This window comes from Diorhabda carinulata, chromosome 8 (assembly GCF_026250575.1).
Source record: "Diorhabda carinulata isolate Delta chromosome 8, icDioCari1.1, whole genome shotgun sequence".
Taxonomy (NCBI): Eukaryota; Metazoa; Arthropoda; class Insecta; order Coleoptera; family Chrysomelidae; genus Diorhabda; species Diorhabda carinulata.
The window spans coordinates 19,010,458-19,034,415 of NC_079467.1; the positions used below are offsets into that span (position 1 = coordinate 19,010,458).

Here is a 23,958-nt window from a genome sequence, read left to right on the forward strand (position 1 = left end):
ACACAAATCAAGTAACTGTTACTTGTCTGTAATAATGAAATTTGGTTTTGAAAATTGTAATTTCGTTTGTCTATGGTTGACATCTTTGATAGAATATTATGTTTTTATCTGAGAAATTTATTCTTTATGTCAACTCTACTAATAATCACTTACATTATTTGTAATTCCAATAATAAATTGTGATTAAAATAACAGTTCTAGAAATTGCCATCTCTATATACGTGTAGTAAAATACAGTTTCCTATGATACGGTTAATAGCACACCTTTTGGCTTGGTTGTTTCACGTGAAGATGGCGCGTATGAAAAGATCTACTTTTAGATTTGTCATGTAAAGGATAGATGGCGTTGTATCGCTTTACAATTGCAATAATTTAATTTTTCTTTAATTTTGTTAACAACAATTTGCTATACAGGCTTCAATTCAGTATCTTTTGTAATTTGTTCAAAAATGATTCATTTTTTTCACGAATGTAATAAGCATTATAATATACAGGGTTTACTTATAAAACTTCGTTACTTTTTTATAAATTTTATTAAATAAAAAATCAGAAATCATTGGAAATTTTTATTAATAAACATTTATTTTTATAAAAAAATACAAATAAATTATTTTTTAATCAAAATTGTATTTAGCAATTATTACACTCACTTTTATATAATTTTCATTTTTCACAAAATCTCTTCGTATTTAATAAAACAAAAATTGGCAATTACGAAAACCATATTTAAAAAAACGTTAATGCAGATGTCAGTCTTCTAAAATTGGAAGTTAGCAAACAATAAATAAATAAATTAGAAAAAACAAACGACTTTTTATCTAGGATTTTGGAATCTGTTCGAAAATGGCGATCTTCCGGAACCTCGTGGAACAATTTCTATAATCTCGGCATCGGGGTTCATTGTAGCACCATTCTTTTCCAAAATATCGTTAACGTACGTATCTCTGCTCAAATCCACCGGCTTCCCGGCAAAAGATATCGAATTGTCCTCAATCGGTTCCACTTGATTCAAATCATTCCATTCGGAATTATCAATTCGATACACGAAATTTGGTCGAAATAATTGGGAAGCCGAGTCCAAGTGAAGAGGATGGTCTAGGGGTTGATAGAAGATGGCCTGATGGAGAAAAAAAATAGTGCGTATGGAAATGAAGTGTGCGGCAAACACATTTTCATACAAAATATATTTAAGGAAGTTTTGGTGGAATTGTCTTAACTTTAAAATATTAATTTAAAAAATAGCAATAATGGAATTATGTTGTTTCTGTTTTAATTCAAATATTTCATAATAATAAAAATTAGAATTACGAAAATTTGAGTTGAACTTGGCAACATAGCATTCAATTGATGTTTAAAGTCGATGTTATAATGGCGGTTATAACTTCAACAATATATTTTTAATAGTTTTTGTGAATGAATATTTACTATATATGAATCATCATAAAATTATTATATTTTCAAATACACTAATTACTTATGATGAATTATTATTGGAATTTTGTAATAGAGTCAAATAAATTCCCGAAAATATTAAATCCTCCTTAAATAATAAATAAAATCATGCATTAATTTTTATGAGAAAACTAATGAAGCATCATTCATGTAGCATGCACAATTTCCTTTGAGCTTTTCGCGCCTCATTTATATAAAAAAATCCGATTTATAGAACTTTTTACATGAATTATATACAGTGACTAACGAAAATTGATGAATCATAAAGAAAAGTGAAAAAAAAATCTATAAAAATATTCGACGGACTTTTTTTTAACACGTCCGCGTAGCATCCCCATTTCCGTAATACGAGGGTTGTCTAAAAAGTTTCTAACACTTCTGGTCTTCCTTCATGTCTTGTAATTTTCTAAATGAAAGTTTCTTTGCAGCAGGTCCCACAATACTTTTTTGTAGCTAGATCTGGGACTAAAACCTGATAAACTGTTTGAAAAGTATCCGTTTATTCGTAGATTTTGGAAAGCAGAAGATTAAAGTAAGAGAATAAACATTTTCGGATTCTCTAGATAGGTGGATTTCGTGGACACGTCAGAGCGAGTGGTGCAGTGGAACCTTCAGTTTCAAACCAGAACTTCAGCCCTTTCTAGCACAAGTTTTGAAAAAAATATGATTGTAAACCTGAGTGATACCAGTGATTCGATCTAGAATGCAGATGCTACACAAAAAAAGGAAGAAAACGTTAAAAGAAGGTTAATAAGCACGTGATTAATAGTTATCACCAATATTGTTAGTACTGCGAAGGGAATAAAAAAAATTAATGTTAAAATATTTAACCAGATAAAAACTTTATTGAAAAAAATACATCAATCTGCTACATTCTATATAGTATTTATATATTTATCAATATATAAGTAGAAATAAAAACACCTCACGTACAATATTATTAGTTTACATAAAAATCCGCTTCAAAAATATACGGGGTTTGTATAAAAAATAACTTTCTCGTATGGTATAAATTTGAAACGAATCTCGGGATATATTACAGAGGCTTTAGTATTAATGTTATTATTTATGGAAGTAGGAAAGGCGTTCGACGCATGCTTTTAAATAGCTCTTAATTTCTCGGGAGCGCCGTTTGTACCAACCTCATTGTTTTTTTGAATTTCGTTTTCGACGCTATTTTCCAAAGACTCTGTATCTTTGATTGGTGATACTGTAGATGTTACTTCTTCGGAATCTTTTTCGGTGGGTTGGACGTCGATGACGCGCACTTTGAAGAAGGCGCTACCGTTTTCTGAGTCTTTGTGATATTCCGTTTGGTTGATTATAACTTTGTGGCCGTCGATGATCTATAAAAATTTTTTAAAATCGCATTTTTATTATTCTAACCTGTACAATAAATCAAAAAAATTGCATTTTTTCATTATTTAAAACTTCATTAATATTTAGACGAAAATAATAACGAAACAGTAAAATTTCATTGGATAATTGAAGGGTTTCTAGGAAAAACCAACGACACTTGTTCCAACTAAGACTATTATAAAGGGTTTTATTGCGATTCAATTAAGAAACCGATCGCATGCGCCCTATCAAAATTATTGTCGCGGTTAGCTCCCATAACCTCAAATACCGAATTTCCATTTATTTATATCTTCGTGGAACCTTTCACCCTGATTTTTGTTGACAATTTTCAGAAAAAAAATTTAGATAATTTAATGAAATTGGACAGCCCAACGATTAATACGAGGATTGCTACTTAAATTTTTAAGGGTTTCGACGTGGATTATAAATATAAACTAAGGCAGTGTGCCGATCAACTCGATTTGACATTTGGTTTTTCGAATTTAATCGCGATCGCACTTCGTTACAAGATGAATTTAAAGAAGGTCGTCGAAAATCGCCTGTTGCACCAGACCACATCGATACTCTGCGTAAACTGATAATAGAAGATTGTCATGTGACGTGACACATTTAGCTGTCAAACTATTTGTACGCGTTGGATACCGCATAATTTGACAATCGCTCAAAAAAAGCTCGTGCCGATCGGCACAAAGAAATACTGAAAAAATTCAATGACGGTGCTTCAAAAGACGTCTATAAGATCGTGATGACATACGACGAATAATGGATCTATGCAAATAAAACCGAAAGTAAACAACAATCGATTTTATGGGTCTTTCAAGACGAGCCAAAACTAACAAAAGTTGTTCACGCGTGAAGCACTTCGCTTGTTTTATCGGAATAACTGGACATTAGAGCAAGGTAGAACGGTCAATTCTGAAAGGTACACCAGCAATTGTTTGCCAGAAGTGTTCGAACAAAAACGTTTTTGAACAGTTAAAATTGATGGGTTATCCGCCGTACAGTCCTTATTTGGCACCCAATGATTTCTTCTTATTCCCGCAGGTTAAAAATAAATTGGGAGATCAACGTTTTTCTACACCTTAAGAAGCGGTTTATGCGTTCAAATCACGGTACCTCAATCGGAATGGAGAAAATGTTTCGACAATTGGTTCAAACGCATGTAAAAGTCTATTTATCTTAATGGAGAATATTTTGAAAAATAATAGAGTCATATCCAATTATAAATATTTGCTTTTTGGAGTTTACTCCTTAAGAATCGATTTGCATATATAAGGGGCCCGGTATGAGAAAAATGTGAGGAGTAAAATCTATCGATGAATGACCTCGTTACGTTTTTGGTGCGCACCCTATGATGCGCAACTTTCTAATTTGTCAGTGTCAACATACTTATATTGCTGTCATTGTGTAGTTTTATTATCATTGTGTTCCGCTAATGTGAACTGAAAGTATTTTCAAATAACTATGGCAGAAAGAGGTGTAGATGATATTGCCGGAACATCTAACAAACACGTGGTTGTAAGGTACGTTATAATTCATGTATTATATGTATGAGCATGTGCAATTTGTATTTATTAAATATTTTAATAATTATCGATGTAGTTCATATAAATATATATTTGAAAACAACACATAAAATTAGATAATCAACCCAATATGAATTATCGAACGCATCCACATAAAATAGAAAATTTCTGACCTAACCAAAAATTAATTTTTTTGTCGATGTCCATAAATTCTTCCACGTTATTATGATTTATTTTATAAATAATTTTCAAATATTAACAACTGTAGTCAATAATTCGATAATATTATCAGAAAAATCGACAATATTTTTTCATTATAATAATGTTTTTATATAATTTTCTTTCGAAAAGTTATTTTTTAGCTTATTTAAATAATTTTCATGTACTATTTATTATTGTATGTAGAAGATTTAGTGACATAATTATCATTTTATAACCATGTTTGTTAATTATTAAGATATTATATTTTAAATAAAAAATTAATTATAATAATTTAAAAAAAATGTTTATAAAAACCTTTTTTTATCAATTTTTTCTCAAGTCGGTTAAAATTTTTATAATTATGCATTTATAAATTTTCTAATTTTTTTTATATTTTTTGACTAGGAAAAAATCTAAACCTCCAAAAACTCCAGACGAGAGACAGCGAGCTTACAGATTAAAAAAAAATTAATGAAGGAAGCCCAAAATATTCTGGCAATCAACCAATCTTTTTTAAAATAAATAAATTTTTTTTGAGTCTGGTTAGACTATCGAACTTAAGGAGTAAACTCCAGTCGTGCGTCGGAGCTGACACACACAATTTTTTTATTATCCATCCCCATCTCCAAACTCAAGAAGCAACTCTCGTACCAAACGATTCGCAATCGATTCATTTTAGAAACATTCAATTCAATTTATAGACTAAAATTTATTTTCCCAATTTTGTGACGCCCACGGTTTCTCCCGACACCCTCCAGTTATTAAGACGAAGAAAAGTTGAAAAATCTTCATGAATGTACGAGGTAAGTTTGACGTAAAACGTTGACAAAGTTATGTAAATATACTAAAAACGGAAAAGGCACAATCCCTCATCCGTTAAACTGACCTCATACAATAAATTCTCATCATCACAATGTATTTACCTTAGTCTCAGATGTCGTATTGCCTTTTCCCAAATCGAGATCATCAATTTGAGGGAAACCGCCGAAAGCGTTGAATGATGAAAACGATGGAATTTGGTCAGATGAATTACCAGCTCTAATTACGGGGAATTGATTCCACAATGATTCCACCTGTTGTCTTACTTGTGCCATTAAACCTACATACATTTAAAACGATATAAACAAAATACTAGATACGTAAAACGACTCACCCTGTACGTTATGGTATTAAAAATAAAAATACGTTGTAATATATAGTATATATCAAAGAAAAAAATCAAATTCTTGTATTTACGTTATAATGTCATTAAAAAATACGTTATACGCAGACAATATATTGTAATATGGAAATGTTAATAAGCCATAAATAATTTATTTCAAAACTTCGTAGGGCAATTTTTAATTACCTATGTCTGATCGGAATAATCGTATTATATAAATTAACTTACGTCTCATTTCATATTGCGCTTCCAGTTCCCACCGATTTAAAATTTTATTTTTGTGCATTTTATTTATACAAAACGGTACATTGAAAAAAAAAACGTATACAATCACGAAAACACGTAATATGACACACCTGGTATAAAAATATACGATACCATCAACACAATTGAGAAACGGTATCATTTACATTCAGACTGCAGACTTCCTGAACAAGCCAGTCGGTTTTAAATATGGCACCCACATAATTCTTTAAACGCGCAAATAACAACATCGACATTTTTTTTACCCACCGCCAGCCTTGATAATAACATATTTGGTTTGTTTGTAGGATTTATTGCACATTAAAACTAATTACAAATTTCTTATTTGGATATTTTGTTAATAAACTCACTTTTTGCTAGATTCTAACAACTGCAACAGTGTTGCCCAAGTTTTTTTGATCATCTTCCCTCTATGATAAATGCGATTATTCATAACAAACAAAATAGTGGCTAATAGGCCAGATGTACGTCACTATAAAGTATTTTTTTAGGAAAAACTTTGAATTAGAAAGAAATTGGTAATAAAAAATAGAATAATGGCTGATGGACCGATGTACGTTACTGTAAAATATTTTGTCACCAAAAGCATTATTATATGAAAGAAATTTGTGAAAAAAAATAAATGAAATTTTGTAGCTAAAGTGGGGTAATAAAAATTGTGTTACCTATTCTGTTCAATGCAACTAATTGTACTAATTGGTTAAATATTCAAATTAGCTTTGAAGTATTTTAAATACCTTCTGTCAAAAATATTTTTGTAAAATCCTTTAATTTTAACAAAATCATTTATGTCTGGTAACATATGTATGTGCCGATAATGTAGTAAAGGACTTTATCGACAGTTGATAATCGTATTTATACTGATTGATAATTTAACCGTTAAATGTAAATATAACCTCATTTGACTGGTATTTTAATATTTATGGACACCCCTATTTGATTGTATATACAGCAATGCAGATAAAATTACTAGTTTGGCAATGACAAATATTAGTTTTTAAAAACTCCGTCGCTAGCGCTTCTTAGTCATTCCAAAACAAATGAAAGTCTCTCAATTTACACGGTTGTCACATATCCGTATTAGCATTACACGACGTGATGAAATAGTCCTAATGATAATTTGTGAGAAAATTTACTGTTATAATCACAATTTTTTCATAACATTCGTAATATGATGATTTTTAGGCCCCTTCTGGAAATGGTTGCTCTAATGAGAGTTTGTTATATTTTAGAATGTTTAGAATAAGGATCCCTTTCGTAAAAAGTATCTCCGCTACTGTTACAACCTTTATATAACTTTTGAAAAATTATTGTAATTTTCATAATGCGATGTATCAAACATCCCACTTCACTTTTAATCTTCTATAATTCTGTTTAAAAATTGAAAGTGTAGGTTTAAATTTGTTCGATAATTCTTTTAATTAACCGCTAATTTAACAATGACATCAATTATTGAAATAACGTTAACTAAATAACAAAATTAATCAACACGAACATAGTGCAAATTTTGTTGAGGTTATGTAAGTCCCTTGAATTTAAATATATTGAGTAGAAAAAGAGTGACAAGAATAGTGAGTATGTAAAAGTGAATATTAATCAAAATCTTACCGAAATAGCTCCCAAAGACTGGCAAATAGTGATTACATCATAAATATTTAAAACAGCCAAGAACTTAATAATTACAGAACTATTATCTTATTGGGTAACGTAGCGAAAATATGGACCAGAATAATAGAAAAAAGAAACATTAGAAACCAGAATAATAAGATTTTGATCGACGAAATCATCAAAGCAGCAAATAATAGAGGGAAGAAACTATACGAGGTTCTACCACAAATAAAGAACCCAAAGGAATAGAACAAATTATAAAATAAAAATTTCTTCAACCTAATGACGTAAGTAAATGTATTCAAGCTTGCATAAGTTGTAGGAGTTGAAAATTCCTTTATTACGCACTACAAATAATTGTGTCCTAGTGGTGAAATAATAAAAAAATAATAATTTTTTCCCACATTAAATTGAATAATTTCTTTTTTTTTGGAAATTATTTGGTCTGTGTTGCTATGCGTTTTTCGTATTAAGATTTCTATTCACACAGTGTTGCCAGATGTATATTAGTAATTTCCGTATACTTACTTTCGAAGCCGTCTAAGAATCCGCCAAAGGGATTGGAAAAAGGTCCATCGAATCCATAACCTGTATCAATAATTGGTTGATCGCCTGGTTTTTCTTTAGATGGTACAAATTCCACATCACGATCAACCTGTGAGGTTGCTGAAACAAAAATAAAGGGGTATAGGAATATAGAATTTAAAAAAATTAGTCCAGTCAGTAGAGATGTTTTTCCCTGCGAAAAAGAAACCTGAAATTTGGCATACTGAGGTTGAAGTGAGTGAAATCTACCCCTAAACTTTTAAATCAATTTTCATTAGTGAAATGGTAGTTTTTTTGTAAATAATAAAATAACCATGCCAAAAGAAAGAGCGGGAAATTCTTTATAATAATAAATGATGTTATGATTCCTAAAAATCTTCTAATTTATTACTAAAAATAATACCTCAAAATCTTCATTTCCACGTCGGTATAAAAAAAATGATTTTATGCTACTTATGGGTAGTTTCTACCCCCGCGCGGTCAACCCTCAGCATGGATTCTTTAGTTTCCTGTTATGCGGTGTCGATTACTACAAATATGCAAATTTTCAGTTTTGTTTCTTGCGATTTCAAATCAGAGTGATTTTTGGTCTCTATCGACTGGACTATATTCACAATATTTCACGCATCTTTTTCGCGTTTAACACATGCGTATTAATGGATCGCTAAAATTATACACAATTTTAAAGTAATGCTCAAAACCTTTCATTTTTCTGCCAGCAAAATAAAAAATCATGAATTTATACCACTTTGGGGTATAATTGGAATTCTAATTATGAATAATTTCAGCGGTCTATCTCGAGATTTCTGCTGATATTGTCCAATCAAAATAGACATTTAACTTAGCCAGAATTCCTTATTAATGTCGTACGTTTGACCTAGGATAAATTTTTTCGCAGAAGTAGGATCGACGGGGATTTTTCACAAATTATTTATAAAGGTGTATTCAACTTCCCTAGCAATTTTCAGCTCTATACGAATTTTAGGTGGTTCTTTTTTTTAGAAGTAGATTAACGTGATTAGAAATAAAATTTGTTACAAATAAGGTTTGTTTACGTATTATCCTAACGACAATTCCTTGAATGTCTAACGATAACATTGGAATGATTCCAATTATTGAAGTTTTTATGTTGACTCGTGATGTAATTATGAATTTATTTGCATACAAATTACGCTTCAAAATAGTCATACAATGATTCAATTCCGATTGTCCAATAATAAATAATGTCGAACAACAGGTTGTATTTGTACACGAAATTTTTATAAAATGATTATACAGTGAGATCCTACAGTAACTGTAACGATTTTTATTATTATTCTATCTATCAGCTATTGAATAAAAACAATTGACACGAAACAAAAATAACTCCATGCTAGAAACTAGATTGATGTTTTCGAATTACAAATTTTAATTCTGATATTTCGTTATAACATTGAATACTATGTCAACAACAACAAAAAAAACGAAGCAGTAACACGAAGAATCGCACAGAAGGTAGTAACAGATTCGCCTCCACTGCCAGATTTCATTCGTTTTTCACAAACCTTCTCAGCACTACGGCTTACAATTTTCAACAGTCATCATGTAGTAAATTACGGTTCTCATTTCCAATAATTTCAATACAAATTGAATTAAGTAGGAATTTTTGGAACCGTATGTGATATTAATACTGAACACTCACAATTACACTGTCTGACTCGCGTTTCATAATCAAGTTACCTCCAAAAACTAAAGGTAAAAAGCTTACCAGTAACACAAAATTAAGATATTGATTTACACATTATTCTATTTACTAATGCTAGTTGTTATGATATTCAAAACTCTGACACAAAATTAAATTTTGTATGGAGAAAACAAAAAAGATTTTTTATTGTTAAAAAGCTAAAACATGTATATAGTGGGTTCAAAAAATAGCGTACTATTGAAGCATATTCAATATATGTAGTTGTATTGTGTGTTGCCTAATTATAAGGTTGGGATAACGTTTCTTTTACTTCGCATGGAACGAAATAACAGAGTGGTAACGGACACTTGTCATTAATTTGTTTTAGTTATATAAATATAATAAATTGATATGTATCTCCACATTTGATAATATTATTCACATTTCAGTAACTTTTACAAAATAAAATTTGGTTTTTTGCATACACTGAATATGGAAAAAAGTTTTATAAAATTAGAATAAGAAATTTTGAAGAAAATTTAATCAATATAGTCAATGTTATAAAGATTCAATATTATAGTTAATTTAAACAAAAACTAGACTGAAATTAATAATCTGCAATATATTTTTTATGAAGTTCTGTTTGGCACCGTTGTACGAACAAAATATTATGCTTGTAATCATACACAAATGTATGTTGAGTTGTCTATAATTAATTGTTCATTTAGTAAACAAGGTAAACAACTAATTTACGTCAATATACTTGAAAATCATTAAAATGTAAATGTAAACTTAAAAAAATGATTCATCGAGCATTATATAAGCAGTTAATAAAGGGATAATACAATAGACATTCCTAAAAATAGTATTGAATGTGACATGAATCATGTATAGATATCTGAAAAATGATTCTGTTGGATGGAACTTTTTGGAGTTATTTATCAGAGAAAAACAAATTTCCCATTATTACCTGGTGGAAAAGTACTGCTAATAGGAAAGATCATTACAATTATTGCTTTTTTATATTTTTTAACTATAAAATTGTTTGGAAAAGTACCTTCTAAATTAAGAAATACGACAGTTGTATATTACGAATTGTGTTTTAGTGGAAATTGGTGGATACATTACAAATATTTTTGATTATATTAATTTTTTAATTATTTAATAAAAAAGAACAAAAAGATACCTATAAAGTCATGAAACTATAGAAGTAAAGCACATTTTAATATATGTAGCAGCATTGTTTGTTGCCTAACTGGTGGGATAGAATATAATTTTTTATACCTTATATGGAACATAGTACAGTTAATATTTCTAAGTAAAATTTAAGCTACTAGAAATATCAGCAAGAAATGATTACGATTATAAAAGTTACTATCCTATAGATGAAAATATTTTTAACATGTAGATCTCCATATTAACATAACAATCAGTGTGCGATTCACATAAACATCATTAATAGTTTCAAAACACTCGTTAATCATGACTGAATTAACAAGATTGAATGAAAGTTTATTAATTCATCATTCTTTACAGTTTTAATTATAATTTCAATCTTCGATTTTTATGGTACCTTATTTTTCTATCATACCCCGTATGTTAGTTAACCTGTTATTGTTATATTGAAAATAATTTAAATATAAACACAAATGTGTGATTTTCCAAACAAGCAACAACAATATTGTTTATGTAAGTCAAAGTCATATAATTTTTTAACGATTAATTTAATATTAATAGTTGTGACCTTCATATTTCAAATTTTAAACAACCTGCGCGACTGGCCTATTATATCGTTATTATAGAGAACTGCATTATTATATAGAAAATTCTAGAATATCGTTATTTGGATGTTCGAATACGCATTAAAATTCAGTTCAACAAAAAGACCTTTCGATTACCTTCGAAATTAATTTTAAATAAATAACTGACAAATATGCACATTTTAAGTTATTTATGAACAATTATTATTATCAAATGAATCATAATTTATTTTTACTGGTTTTGTGTGCAAATACAAACTTCACAACGTTGTTGTTTACAACGAGCGGTAAAATAGGCAACGATGTCAACCTAGGGAATTTTTACGCGGTACTATTTTTTTTATATCTACGGAATGTTCAAATTCTTCTAGCTGATAGATCTATTTGAAATTCTCATATTACGAGGGTTGTTTGAAAAGTTTGCGAACCATTAAATAAACAATCATTTTCATTTTTGAATAAAATCTCCTCTTAATCACTTTTTATAAATAATGTTAATGGTTATTTTAATGAGCTTAACGATTCTTATTATAAAAAGAGTATCGAACTTATTGAGAGAAGGAGATTATGTTGAAAGATAAATATATTTTTTTCCAAAATTTGTGTGTTTTCTTTGTTAGGTACTTCTTTGATAATCCTCGTATTTATGTTATGAGGAATTCAGTGTACTTCATAATATACCAGCACGTGAAATAAGTCCTAAACAAAATTTAACGTGGTTGTTCAAAATTGATTAACGATGTTATATCAGAATATATTTTCCAAGTTTTGGAAAGATACCGGTAAATTCTAGAAGGACTGATAACAAACAGTTCTTTCTAAGTACGTCTATTCGACGAATTCACGTGTGTGAGCAAACATTTTTGAAAACTTTAGGAACGATTTGTATATATATATATATATATATATCATTTCGTAAGAATATTTTATGATATTCCACTTTAGAAAATGTGAGTGACACGTTTTAGTTATAATTAATGGAAAATAATTATAAATAATAACTTATTCAGTTCAAGATTTTTTTCTTAGTCTAGATAACATCGAATTTGATAAAAATATGAATCCTTGATCGACTTTTTTGCAGAAACTGTTCTAGTTTAATATTTGTCTTGTTATTTAATTAATACCAAAACAACGTTCACTGGGTTAAATTCCACAATATGACTAATTATATTTTTAAATTATACATACGAGGGGTGATCGAAAACACATTTAATGAATATCCATAGCGGTAATTACTTAGAATCTATTTTAATGAATATGGTAGATGAATGGTTGAAATTAGCCCAGGGCTAGCCACAGCGGGTATGAAATCGGAATCCTTTGAGCGTCGAAGCCGGCCACGAAGAATCCTGCGGAGTGTGGTCGTGGTAAAATTGCAAAGAAAGAGAAAGAGAGACTGGTTGGGCTTATTTAAAGTTGCTACATGTCACTTATACTAAAATACGATAATTTTATCGTTTCAGTGATATCGAAATAAATTTTTTTTCCTTGAATATTTATTTATCACCAAAGGAAATGGTATTACTGATAAAATGGAGTTTTTTTTATAACTTTATTGCATCTAAATTCAATTATTAAGAATTTGTTTTCACCAAGAAACTGCAAACAATTAATTACAGTTTCCAAATCAACTTTAACCATTTCTGCCCCAGTTAACATTTTTATTTGAAGTAAATAATCTCAGCGATTTAAGTTTGGACGTACGGAATACGTTTTCTTATTTATATACCAACGAACTGACGCCATACGTCATAATAATGAATCTACACTGAAAGTTGTAATAACTTATACAAAAGAAAATAATGCAGAAGGCAGGTCTTGTAAGGCACAAATTATAAAATTATCTAGTTTACACATAACACATCTTCGTTGTGGACGCTGACGACAACGAGTAGATGGAAATGTTGAAAGAGTATGAACAGATTCATCACGAACTTCAATTTGTAGTCTTGGACGTCGTGGCTCATTTTTATCCAATCTTTCGATTTCTTCTGAACGCCCTTCCAAGAAATAGACAATTAAAAAATTTCAGTAGGTCAATAATTTCATATTTTGGTAGTTCAATTCTTTGTAAACTTAAAACTTCGCATACACTGAGTGTACTGTTGAATTAGTGGGTTTCATAAAAAAATCTCGATGATCACCTGCAACTTATATTTCTCTATCAGCTAATTCAGCACTAAATTCTGTCGAAAGAACGCAGACGTCTCTGTTTAAAATAATTACATTTTCTTTTCTTGCAAATGCTGAGTGGTGTCTATTGAGTTAAGAATTTTTTAATACATTTGAAACCGCTACCATTAAGTGGCGTATAGAAAGAATAACCCAAGTTTGTGTCAAGATGAACTACTTTTTTTCTAAAAGCGAAAGCATTATCAGCGTCTTCAGGAAGAAGAAACTGCTGCTGACCTTGTCCAGTATAAGCTGTACATATATCCATCAGAAGTGCATAGACTAAACATTTTTGCTCCGAATCTGAAACGCTTCGAATTTCTATTATGTCGGAAATGCAAGACACCTTTGTATAACATCAACGATTCATCAACAACAACATTCTTATTTGGTTCATAGTTATGTTGAACAATCTCTCAAAGCGTTCTAAAAATGGTCTAATACGACGTAATCTATCATTTGCTTGTAGACCATTCGGTCACCAAATCTCAAGAATTTTAATATTGATAAAAATCTGTTTCGACTCGGACCTTTCTCCCGAAACCATGGAGTATTTAGAATATAGCGCGTACTCCAATACATTGAAATTTGTAGTTTTTTAACGAGGCCCATATTTAGTAGAAATACAAAAAATAATTTAATTTCTTTTGTGGTAACAACGTGCCAATATAGACCATGAATTATAAAATCTAGATGTGGTTGATTTGCAAAATATAATTGAGCTTTCGTATTCGTACATTGCCCAATAAAATTAAACAATTCATGTGGAAAAAAGGCATCTACACACCTTGTAAAAGATACGTCTTCATCAGGAAACACATCAGGATTTGGACCTGCAACTCCAATGAATTGTGGTACATTATCAGGTCGAGTATCCCCGAATGGATCGCCTATCATATTCCATGCAGGTGGATCGTCATCAATCATATATATAGCAAGTAGACGTACGTCTTATGTCCATTGGTGCTAAAAGGGTTAATGCAGTCTTGTCAAAGATACGGCCCGCGGACCGCTTCCGGCCTTTGGTCCGTATCAATAAGGCCCGCGATCGCAATGTGTCAGTCAGAGAAAGAATCATGTTTTTTAGTGCTTTTAGACTTCATTCGATTCCTCTACGGATATTTTAAACAATCGTACTCTCAGGTCTACGGCGTTGTAACTAAATTAAAACAGAAACCATCAGGGAATTTTTTGGGATTTCACTGTATAATTCAACAGGAATCATTGGCATTGAAACTAAAGATTAAATCACCGACAGTTCGGGCAATTTTTACAAGATTTGGACGAAAAATTTTCTGATTTTACCGAAGTTCGTTGGCTCGGTCGATTTTGAAGCTTCACAGGCATCAGATAGACCTTCAATTGGACAGTATTTTGAAAGAAAAATTAAATATACTTATTTAATTTAATAAATAAAATGTTATAATGATTCAGATAATTTTTCTTTATATTCAATCTGGCCCATCTACGAATTCAAAATTTAATATGTGCAAAATACTGGGTTAATGCTTATTATCCCTTCTAATCCGGTCAATTTATATATCAAATAATAAAAATTCTGATAAAGCCACATCAATATTTATAATCTTCTCGAAATTGAATAAGTATTGCCTCCAAAAATTAAGTCATAGAGGTTCATGAAATAGGCTTACCGGGAAAATAAGTACACTACTTCACATATGGTGTGAAAATGTGTGTGATTCTTGCAATCACGATATCACATAAACGATGATATTTAGAGAAAAAATTACATCAACTATTTTTGTAGAGAATTTTTAGATCTACAATATTGATTTGAGGTATTTTTTAGATAAACCTTACCGTTTTCGAGAAAAACCCAAAAATTAAACATCAAATCCACTAATTTTTTCAGCAATAGATTTCATTCATTTGCATTTATAAAGAATGTAATTACTAAATAGGTCAAAAAGTACTATAGCGGTTCAATTTTTCACGCTTTTGCGTTAAAAAAACTGCCATAACGTGTCAAGAAAGTTTAAACTGCACACCAGAAGATGTTGTTGTATCGGCAACTGCAGCGACTATGAATCTTCTTCCTTAAAAACCCCAGGGAACAGTATTTAAATGAATATAATTATGAAATAGTTTTATGGAGTGGCGTACTAAAAAAAGCATAAACAGTTTCACAGAAAGAATGTTACTAGCTTACTTTAAAACTAAATCCAAAATGGGAAAGTCTTCAATCCTGAATTCAAAACTGAAAGGCACACTAATGACAACAAAATTTTAATGTAAGCTTGGACGTTATTTGTAAAATCTTTCATGTCGCTTTAATATTATATATATTATAAAAAATTTGAAAACCAGCGACCCACAAATGTCAAAACAGATCATTTCTTTTTGTAGTATAAAAATGGAAATCCAAGTTAAAATGTATTAATAATAATAACCTAAAAAACTAGACTAAGAATACATTTCGAAGCTCTTCGGCGTCTCTATTAGTGGATTCCGATGGTGATATCATTCAACTAAAGAAGCACGGTGGGTAGGAACCCAACACAGTTGCGGAGGGTTACGTAGACGACTCGATAAAAAACAAAATGGATTCCGCAGTGAAAATTTTAACTGGAACAACTAGTTCGACTTCAAGCAACATTTTAAATGTTCACGATCCTACCAATAATCCAATAAGTACTAATACAACAAACTATAGTCGATGTTATTTCTTTGAACTCGTTAAATGTTGCCAATTCAAGTATCAATACTGATGTAACTTTTTCCTCACTTCAAATTAATAATGCTAACAGTTGTACTTTTAATATTACTATTAAAAAATTACAATTGATAAAAGTTTTGTCGAATTTTTCGGACGTAGAAAAAAATGTGTATGAAACTCGTGAGTAAAGTACCTTTTTTTAACTTGTACGAATTGGGAAAAAAGTATTACTTTACTCACTTGTTGCAAAAATAATTATTGTTTTCTAAAACCGCCGGCAAATATTTAATCGAGTATGGAATCTAGTACAGGTATTTGAACAACAATATTGTGACCAATCAGTTATTTATTTTATAAACAAATGATGTTCAATGGAAATATTCAGGTCAGGCGGTGTCATGGTAGTTCATTAAACCATTAATTAAAATATATTCAACACACGTATTTACCTTCGGATTAATAGAACCTGTCTTAGTTAAAATTAAAAAATATGTTGAAAATTATCGATATAAATGATAAAAATACAGGATTCGATACTATTTAAATAACAACGACTTCAATATTAACTCTGAGATTTATCAATTTTAACATATTATAGCAAAAGTTTAGAGATTCAAATTCAATTTGTGCTTTTTAAAAGAAAAATCTGTAAAAATTTTATTTTCAATTGATGGACAAAAGTAAATTGGACATATCTAAATATCCTACTTAAAAAAAATATGAAAGACATAAGTTTAAAAAAGCTAAAACGTTATTTTGTAATTATTTCGCTTTGGAACGAATTATTTTTTCAATATTCTTTCGTCCTATACAGGACCTTTCAAAAAAATATGTTCCCGTCTCTAGGGTAGATAGAAAACTGAAAAATATTTGGGGTTTACCCAGTAAAACATTTTCGTAACGCCATCCGTACTCAAGATATAAACAATAATGCGCATTTCTTACTGGCAACACTGGATTGAAATTTCATACGAATATGTTTTAGAAGCTGATACAACCAATGAATTTGTTTTTATGTCTCACTCTAATAGAGTTAGTTACAGTAGAGATGATGAGTCCACGTGGACTGACGGTTTGTTAGATGTTCACAGAATTTTATACGGGGAGTAAACATTACATTTTTCATTTCTTAATTTGATATGAGTGCCGCGCGTTTTTATGAAATATTGATTGTTCCTCGCGTAACTGTCTTCTGTAATTGCTATTGAAAGAGCTGTACCGTTTTCGGAATATTTTGATTTGAATATTACGAAGTTATAACCGATGAATGAATAATATAAATGTAAAAAAGGTTAATAACATAAAACAGAATTCACTTAGAGTATGTTTTCAAAACGTTCTCCTTTTTCAAAAATACACAAGTTTGTCCTTTTTTCTAAAGAATCCATTGATCTTCTAAACGGCTGGGAGTCAGCTATGAGGTCATTGAAGTGGCTTTGAATATGTCTTTCAATTCTTGAGGTGTAGCATAAACTTGGCCAATGAATCGGAGCCTCTGCACCTCTACCAATCGATTTGGAAAATGGTTAATCAACTAATTACGACACCTTCTATCAAAGTGTTCCATGGTGCACAAAAAATGGAGTTCTTGGCTCGTTTAGCGTTAAATCTTCAATCTATTTAAATTTCCAAGTAGAATGTGATAACCTATTAATTTATTACCGAAAGTTGCTGCCCAAACTTTAAACGAGTGTTGGTAGAGTCGTACCCATACATGTGGATTCGTATTACACCAGTAGTCTGCATTATGGGAGTTAAATACACCTTGTAAAACAATTGGATTGAGGGCTGCCATTCTTTTCTCAATTTTTTCGGAAAACCTTTCTACGGTTGACATTCGGAAAAACCGATTTGATGGTTAAAGTAGAATTTATTTTTGATTTTTCGCATTTTATGTCGCAATTATTAGTTTTATCAAAAAACGTTATATAACATTTTTTGTAGAGCACTTTATAGTCTATAATTTATCTCAATGAAAACTTTTAATATTTTTTACTAGTCGATAGTTATTCGCTTTAATCTAAAAAAATGCATTTCAATTTAGAATTAATAAAAGAATCCGCTCTGTATAAACCGTGATTGGGATTATTTTATATCTACTTCGAGATAAATTAGATACTAAAGTTTGAAAAAAAATACTGACCAGATAATTGAAGTTTGTATTATAAAAAGAAACATGTGCGTATAACGGGTTTAACAAAAAAATTGATATCTAATTAAAAATTTAACGGGATACCTATGACAGAACAGTTTCTTTCTTCATTGAAATAGTATCCATTCTTGTTTTTTTTTTCAATTCCCAGGCCCATATTTATACAAGGTCTTACTTTGGAATAAAAATATTTAACATCTGGGACTTCTCCAATAAATTACTTTCAGTTGTAAAAAACGTTTTATTTTTTTTTTCGGCGGATGTTCGCGATTGTTGGATTGTCCATGAGCCCACGTAAATCTTCGAGCATTTCCAGATAACCTCCACCCCGTACAGGTTTAATTCTTCTTCAATGAAGACGTGAGGATTGACTTGAACGTTGCTTCATCCGACAACAAAATGAAATGCTAGAACTACGTATCATACTGATTGCATCCAAGGCACCTCTCGCAAAATTCCAAACTCGATAGTGCATCCGTCATAAAGACGTTCAGTCTCTGAAGACGATGACTTAGTTGGTGTATGGTAGTGTAATCATCGTGTTCGGTATGAATATCAGTTAAGTTGGGCTCCACGCTAACGCCAGCGCCACTATATACATATTTTCGTTATACGTTAGAAGTTCGGGACGATTTTCAATGCCATCTATGTTATCGGTTTACATCTAAAAGCTTACTTTTTGGTGTTTTATTTTTGAATGTTTGTCAATCTGGATTCTGAAACTAAGTTGCAATCATGCATCGAGAAACAACCAACATTATTGAATGAACAACGTCGATCTTGCAAGGGTGTTTGATATTGTTTATTTATTAGCTATTTGCATTTTTGTGCATTTGAAAGTTATTATTTGTTGCGAATTGTGCTGTCGTGTTTACTTAGTCAATATGAGTAAAGGAGTAAAGGCCTGCTGTGTACCAGGATGCACGAATAAGCAAGAGATAAGGTGAGAGTAATAATTTACTATTTATCAATATAAAAATATTTAAATTGAAATCAAGTTCATATCTATACGAGAATAAGTCTTTTCTTCCTAACTTCATTAATTTGTATTTAGGAAATAATTTTGTTGAATGGTTAAATATGTTGAATGATTTTAACCTTATTTTACTTTTTTATAGACATTTCATTCCTACGAATGAAGACATTTGCAGAATTTGGTCGCAAAGAATAAATAACCCCAAGTTAATGCTTGCAGATATGGTATATTATTATCACATAGAATATGTGATATTCGTTTTGAACCAATTTGTAGAAACCCCAATGGTAGGTTAAAAAAACTTTCACTGCCAACTCTACATTTACCTGGTAAGTACTTATATTAACTGTGACAATAAACCTCTTATGAATTCTAGTGAAAAGTTATGGAGAGGAAAAGAATTGCTATTTTTGTTTGTAGGTTACGAAAAAGGTGAAATTCATTTCATTTTATGAACCCATCAAAAAAGAGTGGTAGATGTATAACACCATCAATTAAGAAACTACAATTCACCATTAGAGGATTTGTGTACATTTGGCAAAAGTTGCGGCAAAAAGGATTCAAATATTTGAGTGCCAGAAACTTAAATCAAGATGCTATTGAAAATTTAGGAATACGAATCCTTCACGTGCTGCATTTGTTTCGTCCACAAAGTCTTTAATTGTAAATAAATAAACATTCGCCAGGATTTAATTGTGAAGACGACTTTTTAACGGGGGCATTGATTTGAAGAAATTATTTAAAAGTCTCAAACGCCACTTGTGTAAAAATATATTCCAACAAATTAATTAAGGCAAATTCATTAATATATTCTAGGAAACATAAAAAAAATGTTTTATGTGCGCCTTCAGCAAAATTCTGTGATATTTTTAAAAGTTTTTCTGATAAAATCTTCGAAAGATTGCCCCAGTTAATCAATTCGCTAGGCATAAAAAAACGAATATTTTATTTGGAAGATTTGACAGATATTTCCTCGATATTTTGTGCAGATTATAAGGATTATTTAAATGTGTATATATTAGTTTTAACATATGCATCTTTCATTACATAGGTATTATTAATAAAATTTTGAAGGGCATAGATCAACAATATAAAGACAACATGTTGTGATGAATATGGCATATTTAAATATAGGAAAAGCTGCAAGAAAGACCACGGTAATCATTAATTAACCATGGTTATAAAATCAGTTTTTTATATACCATTGTATGTACCATTTACAAACAGAAACATTTTTTTAAACAAGCCAACATCTCACTGTTGACTGTCCTAAGCCTGCTAAAGTGCAAAGGAAAATTTTTTGTTTGTGGATAGTTATAAAATGTCAAAAACAAAATAAAAATTATAATAATCTTCCTGTGTTTCAATATTCCATCTACCTATATCTTATATAAACCATTTAACTGTGAAATTTAGATGGTCGGACCTGGTTGTCACATGAATTGTAAATGAAACCAAAATATTTTACAAAATACTTCATGTAAACAACATTTTAATTTCAGGTATTTATATTTTCTTATAAGCAACAATGTTTGAATTTGAAATGTTAGCAAAATGAAATAATTTTGCATAATACTTTTGTTTCATTCACAATTTGATGCGACAACCAGCTTCGAGCATTTAAAATGCTTAGATCAAATATTTGATTATAGAAATCTTTTTTCTTGGTACTAAACCAATTTGAGAGATGTCGCTAGGATCGAATTTTGTCATAAAATTTTTATACAGAGTGGCAGATATATCGAGAATATAATCTTACGTCCAGAACGTAGCGCGTGGGCAACAGAGCCTGTTTTTTAAGTATTTCTGGTACGTTTTCCATACTATTGAACGATTTAGTAGTGGCGAATTGAATTTGAATTATATCAGATCCTTCATTTCTGCTGGTTATAAACATGTAGCTTAATGAAAATCATTAAAGTGCTAGTGGTACAAATTTTAAAAATTAATCAAAATATAGGAATAGAAAAAAGTGGAAATAGCACATAAAGTCGTACTTAACTTTGTGTTTATTTTTTCGACTTTCTGTATATGGTTGATTCAATGCGAATCATCTCATCTAGCCAAATTTAGAGCCTAGTCGTTGGCTTAGATAAAGTGAATAATCTTAAAATTCCAAATTAATATTGCATAAAGTAATCGCTCTAAATATACTCACGTTACGTGGGCAATAATGTGTAAACGATTTAATTATATAGAAAATTCAATTTTGAACTCGAAATTCACAATATTTCTTCATAACAAAGAAATAAAATTGTATAACTCTTAATATAACTTACTATAAAATTATAATTATTATTAAGGGTATTTCTAATTGGATTCTATAGAATTTCACGAGAAATCTTATTCTCTACATTGTTTTTCATGTTTTTTCCAAGATTTTATGTTATAATTTTCTATTTTCTAGCCTCAAAATGATATTCAATATGGTTTTTGCATCATTACTGTATACCCTTTGAAGACTTCAACCGCGTAAGGCTTTCTAGATCCTTTTTATTGAGTAGATTCATCCTTGTTGTTTTTATATAACTTTATCGTTAATCATTTTGCTCGCATTCTTTTATTTGCACCCGGTACGTATATAAAGAAAATAAAATTATACATACAAGTTTTATCGAAGCACCCTGTATAATAGAAACGAAAACTATTGCTAAAACCTTCCTAACTATTTAAATTGAATATGATGAACTAAAATATATAGGGTGTACTAATAAATTTGCTATCTTGTAGTCTACACTCATTTAATAATCCGATTTAATACGAAAAATAACTTGTAGAATGGACAAGTATCGATGTCATCTGAATATTTAACAAAGAAAAACAAAAAATGTCACTTAAGTTCGTTTTTATAAGTTCTAGCTTCACTTCGGGCATCTTATAACATTTTCATTAATGTTTCATCGTTTATTGTTCTGCCAATAATTATACTTTCTGATTCAATTAACATTTAAATGGAAGCCACGAATTTCATATTACATGACTGGAATATATCCGAGCTGAAGCTGTGAATAAACCTGTTTAATGGTTGGAAATCCCAATGGATCTAAAAATATGTTTCTATAGTTTCGTATGAGTAATAAATAATTTTTCCAATCATTAACTATGATTATTAATATTGAACAAAATATAAATAACACATATTATAATCATATATATTTTTTTTATGAAAAATAACTAAATAAACATTTTTAATGATCCCTCGTATAACTAGTTTAGAAATCTTATCCATAAACCGCAAATCTCGAAATCTCAATTAATAATATGGCATAATATTAATAGGTGAAATGTAATGTTACTTAAAATCTCGAAAATGGTAATTATTTATTATCATTACTAATTATTATGAAATTATAACTAAAATTAATAGTTTCCATAACAAACAACGAAAATAACTTCATTTTAGTTATATTGGTCAGCTTTACAGGTAACTACTTTACCGCCCGTAGAAGATGTGATAAATATGCCGGTCGAATTGAAGAAATTTAAAAAATCCTTACCTGGTAAAGCCGCAACACAACACAAATACCCACAAATGGCAACAAAAACGAGTATTCCTTTCATTTTTTTTAATTTCTTGTTCGCAAATATAGTCACTACGTTAGTATAAAAAAAATCGTTACTGAGCTCGTTCGACCTCAACAGTCTCGATAAATATGATGTGTATGTCTGGATTCCTGCTGAATATAAAGAGCGTATGGGGGACCTGCCGGCAACCTAGCGTGCGCTGATCGTTTATACTTGGATGCACTGATAAGATAATTAACGTCCACTTCCTGATTATTCAGAAATTCGAATTTACAATCTAACAAAAATAGAAATACCTAGTATAACATTGACAAATAATAAGAAACATGTCATCATTTGACATTTAAATAGAATCATTCTCTCGTCTACCGGGGATGTGTAATAATTTCTCAGAAAATATTTATGATGTATATTCGATTCTTAATTTGGCGATTGGCTTAATTTGGACATTGAAGTAGAATATGACCTAGAAATTAATACTAAGTGTTTTTAAAAGTTATTTTCAAGTCCTCAACGTTATAAAAACGTGGTTCTTACTTATTTTTAGGCATATTTACATTTACTGACTAAAAATTGCGTCGTATTTGATACCTTAAAACACATTCCACGTAGTTTTACAAATATAGAATGATTAATTAGAGTTCAAATTGAATGTTTTATCAAAACATTAAAAAATTAAAATCTTAAAATTTGATATTTGCGGCTTTGATTTATGTCCAAAACCATTTAGAACCCCTCTAATATTCCGAGTATTGAGCATATATTTATAAATAGAACGTATATTGAAAACTTTATTAACTTGCTTGAATGAATCATCCTGTATTGTTACGTCGTTTGTCATAAAAAAGTTTCCGCTCATTTTTAATTCTTACCCGCAATGATATACAAAAACTTAATGCCATATATACGTAG

At 30.0% G+C, this 23,958-nt stretch overlaps 1 protein-coding gene and 1 long non-coding RNA gene across 2 annotated transcripts; one reads left to right on the forward strand and one right to left on the reverse strand.

Moving 5' to 3' along the window:
* Positions 1 to 660: 660 nt before the first annotated feature.
* Positions 661 to 23,316, reverse strand: LOC130897219 (uncharacterized). Its single transcript, XM_057805972.1, has 5 exons — positions 23,019 to 23,316; positions 8,101 to 8,238; positions 5,462 to 5,637; positions 2,595 to 2,798; positions 661 to 1,117 (listed from the first exon to the last, which is right to left on the reverse strand). Exons 1-5 carry the CDS (start codon positions 23,080 to 23,082, stop codon positions 815 to 817), a joined length of 885 nt encoding a protein of 294 aa, XP_057661955.1. The 5' UTR covers positions 23,083 to 23,316; the 3' UTR covers positions 661 to 814.
* LOC130897221 (uncharacterized) lies at positions 16,095 to 20,874 on the forward strand. The gene is made up of 2 exons (XR_009059675.1): positions 16,095 to 19,850; positions 19,942 to 20,874. It is a non-coding gene; the product is annotated as an uncharacterized LOC130897221 (long non-coding RNA).
* Positions 23,317 to 23,958: the final 642 nt, after the last annotated feature.

Bases quoted from the DNA above. Each gene is read 5' to 3' on its own strand.
- LOC130897219 (XM_057805972.1), bottom strand. From the start codon at position 23,082: ATGAAAGGAATACTCGTTTTTGTTGCCATTTGTGGGTATTTGTGTTGT. The intron at 8,239-23,018 runs GTAAGGATTTTT...TTTTTGTTTCAG, and splicing joins TTGTGTTGCGGCTTTACCAG to CAACCTCACAGGTTGATCGT. The intron at 2,799-5,461 runs GTAAATACATTG...AAATTTTTATAG, and splicing joins ATACGACATCTGAGACTAAG to ATCATCGACGGCCACAAAGT.